The sequence below is a fragment of the Phaethon lepturus genome, unplaced genomic scaffold (assembly GCF_000687285.1).
Source record: "Phaethon lepturus isolate BGI_N335 unplaced genomic scaffold, ASM68728v1 scaffold57216, whole genome shotgun sequence".
Taxonomy (NCBI): Eukaryota; Metazoa; Chordata; class Aves; order Phaethontiformes; family Phaethontidae; genus Phaethon; species Phaethon lepturus.
In genome coordinates this window covers 10,098-18,106 of record NW_010549526.1, presented here as the reverse complement: position 1 = coordinate 18,106, position 8,009 = coordinate 10,098, and the positions used below count along the sequence as shown (strand labels likewise).

Genomic DNA, 8,009 nt, shown 5'->3' with positions numbered 1-8,009 from the left:
AGGAATGCCAGGGCACCACCCAGTATGGAGCTGGCCCAGGTCTGGGTCTCTCTCCCACTTCTTTGTCGTGCTGCTATGCCTCTGGCAACATGAGGAAAAGAACTGGCCTTGTCTTAGAAGCTGATGTTTTCCTGGGGTAGAGCAGAGGCTCTTCTCTGAGCCCACTATTTTTCCTGCACTTTGATACCTCTGGGAAGAATGGTAGAGTGGAGTAATAGAGAATTAGTTACTTGATGGTTCTAGCCACTCTAAATATGAGCATTCGTGTAAGCTCCTTTGCTTGTGACGTTTTTCTTTTGCTCTAAGAACTGTGATAGCAGTTTATATTTTCCTCATGAATCTAAAGCCCCCATTGTAATAAAGTTTTTGTTTCTTTGTAGAATGTAACAAAGGAGAGACAGATGAAGTTAATACAGCAACAAAATGACATCACTGGTCTTTCACGACAAGTAAAGCATGTGATGAACTTTACTAACTGGGCTATTGCAAGTGGAAGCAGTACTGCTTTGCTATACAGTAAACGGCTGGTAAGGAAGCATCCTCTAACTTTTCTGTACAGTACGAAGAATGTCTAGTCAAAATTCTTAAGTATCGTGTAGCTTCACTAGATTATATCCAAGGAAGAGGCAATGAGTTGTTCATACTTCAATTAAAAACAAAACAAAACAAAACAAAACAGCCCTTTTGTAATAATGTGATAAATTTCCCAACTTGCATACCACTTTTCATAAATTAAGGATGTAACAGTATTATTGTAGAAGGAAAGGGGTCAAGCTCTGCAAAGGCACCTCAGTGTTTCATTTGAGTTATTGCAGAAGTGGTATTAATGTGTAACAGTACTTCCCTGTAATCCTCTGAGTTGAGTAAAAAGTTAGTTGTACGGTGAATGATTTTCCTGGTGAATTGAGTACTTTCCAGGCTACTAACCAAACTTGCTATTCACCACCCTTGGTGGTGATCCAGCAGTCTTAAGCTTGGTGGGCAAATGCACACTTCTTAATGTTCTCATTCTTTATGTCGTTGTCATCAACAGTCTTGTTTTTGCTTTCCGCTAGATAACGTTCCAGTTGCGTCATATTTTAAAGGCACGTTGTGATCCTGTCCCAGCTGCCAATGGAGCAATACGCTTCCATTGTGACCCTACATTCTGGGCAAAGAATGTTGTCAATTTAGGTAAGAAAATTGTTTGTTTCTTCTGTGTTACTTGAAAACCTAGATTGAGTTGGGGTTGTTCATCATGAGTGAGTTGGAGTGCAATATGAAAATTTCAAACTTAAATTGCTTTGTTACTGCCCCTGAGAAAAAGGAATTAGAAACATTTGAATATTCTGCATTTGTCAACCTTTTGATGATGGGGATTTAACTGTTTACTAGTTCTTGTTTTGTTTTAGGTAACCTTGTTATTGAAAATAAACCAACTCCTAGTTACACTCCTAATGTAGTAGTTGGACAAACTCCTCCAGGAACAAACCACATCAACAAAACTCCAGGACAAATCAATCTAGCGCAGCTTCGACTTCAGCATATGCAGCAGCAAGTGTATGCACAAAAGCATCAGCAACTGCAGCAGATGAGGATGGGACAGCCAGCTGGGTCAGTTCCCAGGCAGACAAGTCCACAAATCTTACAGCAGCAGGCAAGTCTCTTGAATGTTCTTACTTCACCTTTTACTGTAACACCAAGACTTAAAATTGCCCTATCAAATATAAACTTACAAAGCAGTTTATAAATGTGAAAATCTTTTGAAATTTGACGTACGTTAAATGTGACAGCTGTTGGCTTTTCTTGATGTTACGTAACTAGTAAACCTACTACTGTGGAAACAGATTGGCTTCTTTTTTCCATGTTAAAAGCAAAAATTTTAAAAAACAAAAACCCTTGCAGCCTCCCAGGTTGATCAGCATGCAGACCATGCAGAGGGGTAACATGAACTGTGGGGCTTTCCAAGCACATCAGATGAGAATGGCTCAGAATGCTGCTCGTATACCAGGAATACCACGCCACAATGGACCACAATACTCCATGATGCAGCCTCACCTTCAAAGACAAGTATATCCTGTGTACATGCTTCATTTGTGCCATTGTGCCAAACTTTCATTACAACAGATGATACCTCCAGCTGTAAATGTGTTTATCTGTAACACTTGTAACTCACAGTTACACACATTTATATGCTTTTTTGTGTTGCATACTCTACTGTGACATTTTTGCTGAACATAAGAAAATTCAAACCTTAAGAATGAAAATGAATTCTAGTTGTTTGTATTGCATTCTAGTTCTGGGAGACAAAACATTTCCTTTCTCACTTTTCTGTGACATTCAGCTTCTGGGTTTCTTATGGAATAGTCACGAATAGTGAAGTTCAAAGTGATGTAGTTGAGGATTTTTAATAAAACCAAGTTCTAAAGTGTTTTTAAATTCAAACCTGAAGCATAATACAAAGCTCTGAAGTTGTCTTTGGAGGAAGTAATTGCTTTAAGAAAATACAAGTACATAGGAAAATAATTTGGTGGAAGATGTGCTGTATATCTAAATATCTAGCCACATAAAGTATTTTTTCTTTCCAAGTAAATAAAAATAGCAGTTGCTCTGCATTCAGTGCTATCGGGTTATGCTGATAGAAATGTGACTTTATATGTTCTTCCCCACTCCCCCTGCCCCCTCCCTTTTTTTTTTTTTTTTTCCATTGAGGACTATCGTATAGTGCACATGTTACAATTTTACATGCAGTGGCTGTCTGATTTTTCTGTAATGCAGTTATGGTCGCTTCTCTTTTCCTACAGCATTCTAACCCTGGGCACGCGGGGCCTTTTCCAGTTGTTTCTGTGCACAACACCACTATTAATCCAACTAGTCCTACTACAGCAACAATGGCGAGTGCAAACCGTGGTCCAACAAGTCCATCTGTTTCAGCAATCGAACTCATTCCTTCTGTAACAAACCCAGAGAATTTACCTTCCCTGCCGGATATCCCACCCATCCAGGTCAGTGGAGAAGATGACGCACTTGGGCCATGGGTGAAATAATGACTGCTTTTTTCTTTCTGTATCTTTTTTGTTTGGATGCCAGTACTTGTCTGTGGAATGGTATGGTTATTTATCATTTAAAGTCAAAGAGTTAAAATCTTCAGCCCTTGACTTGGGCGTGCAACTATTTTCACTATATAGGGCTGACCTGCTCAACCTGTGTTAACCTTTAAATTAATCAGTATTTAATGTCTGTCCTATAGTAAAATTGATGCTTAGATTAGTTAATCCCAAGTACTGTGTTCACTACTTTTCTTCCACAAGACTATCTATGGGAAGATACCACTGGAATAGTTGAGTGTATGTCAAATGCCCTGAATCGTGATTTTTTTATTCAGAGTTAAAGTTGCCTGGCACTTCTCTGTGATGTTCCTAAACATAACAATCAAATGCAGGAAGTAGAGAAAAGGTGTCCCACTGCCCTACTCTTCTCGCTCGTCACGTTTCATATGTACCCCAGTAGTGTGGCTGTAATCATTTCCTTGTATGCAAGAGGCCAGCGTTGGATCCTGGAAAGTGCTGCAGAGCATTTAAGCTGGCCTCTCAGATTAGTCTTGAGCTGTGGTGGTGTCTGCCTGGAAATTCTTGCCTGCACAGAATGTGACTGTTGCTGCTTTTGTAGTTTTCACTTCATCTGCCCACTATTGGTACTCACTGACTTGGAACTGCAGAGTGTGCCCTGTATTTGCCCAGAGGGGCAGTGGATAGTACTGCACACAGACTAAAGTAGATTTTGATGAAGTCAAGCCCATTTGGAGAGGTCAGAAGTGTACTTTAATGTACAAGTGGAGGCAAAGAAAGTAAAAGTAGTATGTTTCCTGCAGAAGTGTTTGGGAAGCCAAGTGGGGGGGGGTGATGGCTTCATCTTGAGAACAGGATGTTTACATTGAGATGCCCATGTAAAGCATGGGAGATTCAGTCATGATACAGGAAGCAATTGCCTTAAAAACAAAACCTAAATTCCATACAAGCAGAAGGTCTGCTGTGATACCGAAAGCAACATTTTAGCTTAGAATCATGTTCAAGGGTTTTACATTCCGTTTCCTCATGAGGCTGCAGGTAATTTGCTAATGTAAGAAGGGGGGCGCGGAATCACATCTCTGAATGTGATTGATCTGCAGTGCTGAAGCTTTGTTTAGTCATTAGAACAAAACATAACTGGCTATGACTCATTCAGCTGTACGTGTCTAAAGTTCATGATATACCAAGTTAGAAGAAGTTGTTAGTGGGACAGTCTAAAACGTAAGCATACAACTTCTAGGTGCACTGAAAATGCAGAATTCTGTTAAGATGTTCTTTTTTTTAATACCTGTTCATGTAATAGCTGTTACGGATTCTAGTTGATGAAAGAGTTGGATAGAAAGCTATTAGTCTTTCAAGTTGCTTGCACAGTCATAAAAACCTGCTTTCAATACAGTGTGTTTCAAACATGTTTTTTGCAGTTATGCTTTAAGCAGTTAAAGTGATAGGGTGCCTGTTTCCTTGTTTTTAATAGATACTAAAATCTGTGTAAAAAGTGAATGGGAGGGAGATTTCACATCATGCTAAGGAAAAACAAGTTCATGGTTTCCCTTAATATCTTGATTGTGGAATAACTCTTGCAACATTGGTAATCTGGTAGTTATATGACTAACACTATTTGCATGACTAACACACTGAATATCTGGGAACCAAAAAGTTTGGAACGACCTAGAGTAAGTGCAGCCTATGATCATACTGGAAGAACCCAGATATTTAGGAGCTTTTGAAAAATCCTACTCTAAGTTTCTGACTGGGCTTTTGTTTTGAAAGACTAATTGCCATATGAAACAGATAAAAACATTTGCTGATGTTGTGAATCCTTAGTGAACAATTCTGGTAAAGACACTGATCACAGTTTAAAGATGTGGAACTATTAAGAAACTTTAATTAGGCCTCTCTGATTCAGACTTTTGTTTTTGCTTCTTAGCTTGAAGATGCTGGTTCAAGTAATTTAGATAACCTTCTCAGTAGATACATTACAGGTAGCCACCTACCCCCACAACCTACAAGTACCATGAATCCCTCCCCAGGACCTTCAGCTCTATCTCCGGGGTCATCAGGTAAATGTGATGGGTATTTCTAGTGATTCTAGAAAGTGATTGGTATTTCCGGTATTTAAGTTTAAAATAATTACCTACCATTTCCTGCCAAAAAGGGAAGTGATGTTTTGTTAGTTTAAAATTTATTTTGCTGAGAAATAATTTTTTCTGGAAACTTAAATTTTAACTTCCTTCAGAAATATCTTTATAGTAACAAACTGCCAGCACATAAATGCAGTATTCCAGATACATGTATAGGCTATATACAGTCCTTTATTTTTTGCACATCACAGTTATCGGTCCAAAATGATGACTGGCTAGACAATTCTGAGGTTCGGGAAGTAAGTTTATAGAACAGCTTAGTCACAGAAATACTTACACCCGACAATCATTTGAGCAAGGTCACTCTAAGTATAGCTAATCGATGACAGAGCTTTCATTATGCATGTGAACAAATTGTCACCAATACCTAATGGTGAGTTCTTTAAACATTTGAAAAAGTCCATTTCTATTAGTAAGCTGATTTCAGTCATTTGATACGTGTTTCTCTTGGTCTTCTCTCTGCAAGATTATTGTAAGATTCTGTGCATGAGTGGTTGCAGTAGTGGAACTTACTATGTTTCTCAACCTGCATGCAAAACATACAGATTCTGCTTTTCTTGACTCTACTGGTGAATATCACTGGATAAAATTTGAGGACTTAATGGGCTGAGGGCTATACTGCTGTTTGGATTAGGTGAAATAATTATTGTGACTCTAACAACATCGTGTTGTCTGTGGTTTTTTTGGGTGTTTTTTTTTTATTTAATGTGGTGTGCTACACCTTTGTACTGATCAAATGACTGACAGGGCAGCTGACTTATGTGAATTATTAAATTAGGATACTCTAGCAGCACTTTTGGCATTATTCAACAATAGTAATTTATTTTATTGCAGAATGTAAATTTGTACCAAGTCAACGTCTGTGCTGCTTCTTTGCAGGTTTATCCAACTCCCATACTCCTGTGAGGCCGCCTAGTACCTCCAGCACAGGTAGCAGAGGAAGGTGAGTATGTTACACTAACACTGCCAGGCTGAAAAATCAGACATGAAGAATTTAAAAACAAAATAATTGGCAATAGGTCAATAAGGCTTTCATATAACTGTGACCCAGTAATGGAAGAATGCTTACATGAAGATTTTTTTTTTTTTCTTCCTTCACTATGGTTCTCTGCTGTCTTGTAAACTTGAGCTATCTTGTAAATGTGCTGACATGCTTTGCCTTTGAAATCGTTCAGGAAACAGTCACTTAAGTTTCAGCTCTGAGTTTTCCTCTTATTTATATGCTCCTATCTTTCTAGCTGTGGCTCCTCGGGCAGAACTGCTGAGAAAACTAGTGTTAACTTCAAGTCTGACCAAGTGAAAGTCAAGCAAGAGCCAGGGACAGAGGAAGAGATATGCGGTTTCTCAGGAACAGTAAAACAGGAGAAAACAGAGGATGGCAGAAGGAGTGCTTGCATGGTAAAGTTAGTTTGTGCAACAGTATGTTATGGTTTTCCTAGCAGCATGTCTAAGAATTTGGAAACAATAAAGCAATTTTACTCTTAAGCTTCATATTCTGTTAACAGCTCTGAAGATTGAAAGGTATTCTGCTCTCTGGCAGTACATCTGAACTTTAAGTGTGGGCCAGCTCGAGTGTTGAGCTGTCTGGTTTTGTAGTACTGCTAAGACTGCTCATTACTGGAGGTTTGTGGCATAGGTACCAATAAGCTGGCAATGGGACTTGAACAGTAGTTTGCTGGCTTATGTCGAACAAATAAACATTAAATGATGGCACACGTTTCCGTTCCTGATTTGGACAGGACTTGACTTACTGATGTGGATGCAAAACACACCCAGTCCTTGTCAGTTTTAGGTATTGTGGTAGGTAGGTGTGAGTTGAAAGTAGTCCGATAGAAAACGGAACTTAATCTCAATTTGGTCCATGCTGAGGGCTTTATTATATCCTTTAATACTATGCTCTGTCAGGCACAGGATAGTTTGTTGTGTAAATTTTATCTTTACACTGCTGTGGGTATTTCATTTTAATAGCTAGTGTTTGCTGCTTGTAATCCCTAACTAATAAAAGCTGAAAGTCACCCATTGTTAGTAGTTCCTGAACATTCATATGTGTGTAATTACATTGAGAAATCTTTGAATCAGTCAAAAGTTCTTAATGTCAGAGCATAAATAAAATACTGATGCAAGTGAATATTTTTAAGTGTTTCCCAGCTATGCTTGATTTAATAGGATTGTGTACTGGGAGCGGGGTGATGGTTTTGACTGTTTCCTAATGACAGTGAAGGTACATTTTTAACAATTTTATCAGTGTGTTTGGGTTTAAAGTTTATCATGTTCTATATCAGTAGAAATAAGTCTGTTCTTGAAAGAATGGACGTGTGAAACAGTAGTTTTCAATACTCTGTGGAACTCAGGTCTTCATAATTTGCTATGTATTTTGGGAAATGAGTGTAGTACCTTTAAATGGTGGATGGCTTTTGACTTCCAACATTTGAAAAGATGCCCTTGTAAAATTGACTCTGATTATCATGTGCTACTTTTATTTAGCTTAGCAGTCCTGAGAGCAGCTTGACGCCACCACTATCCACTAACTTGCATCTGGAAAGTGAATTAGAAGCATTAGGAAGTCTTGAAAATCATGTAAAAACTGAACCTGCAGATTTAAGTGAAAGTTGCAAACAGTCTGGACACAGCCTTGTAAATGGAAAATCCCCAGTGCGGAGTCTAATGCACCGATCAGCTAGAATTGGAGGAGAAGGCAATAACAAAGATGATGATCCAAATGAAGACTGGTGTGCTGTATGCCAAAATGGAGGGGATCTATTATGTTGTGAAAAGTGCCCAAAGGTGTTTCACCTGACTTGTCACGTACCAACACTTCTCA

At 38.7% G+C, this 8,009-nt stretch overlaps 1 protein-coding gene across 1 annotated transcript in view; it reads left to right on the top strand.

Moving 5' to 3' along the window:
- TRIM33 (tripartite motif containing 33) overlaps positions 1-8,009 on the top strand; it is a 25,151-nt gene that overhangs the window by 12,084 nt on the left and 5,058 nt on the right. The window contains exons 7-15 of the mRNA XM_010290267.1: positions 381-527; positions 1,056-1,173; positions 1,392-1,636; positions 1,885-2,049; positions 2,784-2,984; positions 4,975-5,107; positions 6,068-6,131; positions 6,427-6,586; positions 7,673-8,009. The exon at positions 7,673-8,009 is cut by the window's right edge and continues 6 nt beyond it. Coding sequence (XP_010288569.1) covers positions 381-527; positions 1,056-1,173; positions 1,392-1,636; positions 1,885-2,049; positions 2,784-2,984; positions 4,975-5,107; positions 6,068-6,131; positions 6,427-6,586; positions 7,673-8,009 — 1,570 coding nt within the window. The remainder of the gene's footprint in view (positions 1-380; positions 528-1,055; positions 1,174-1,391; positions 1,637-1,884; positions 2,050-2,783; positions 2,985-4,974; positions 5,108-6,067; positions 6,132-6,426; positions 6,587-7,672) is intronic.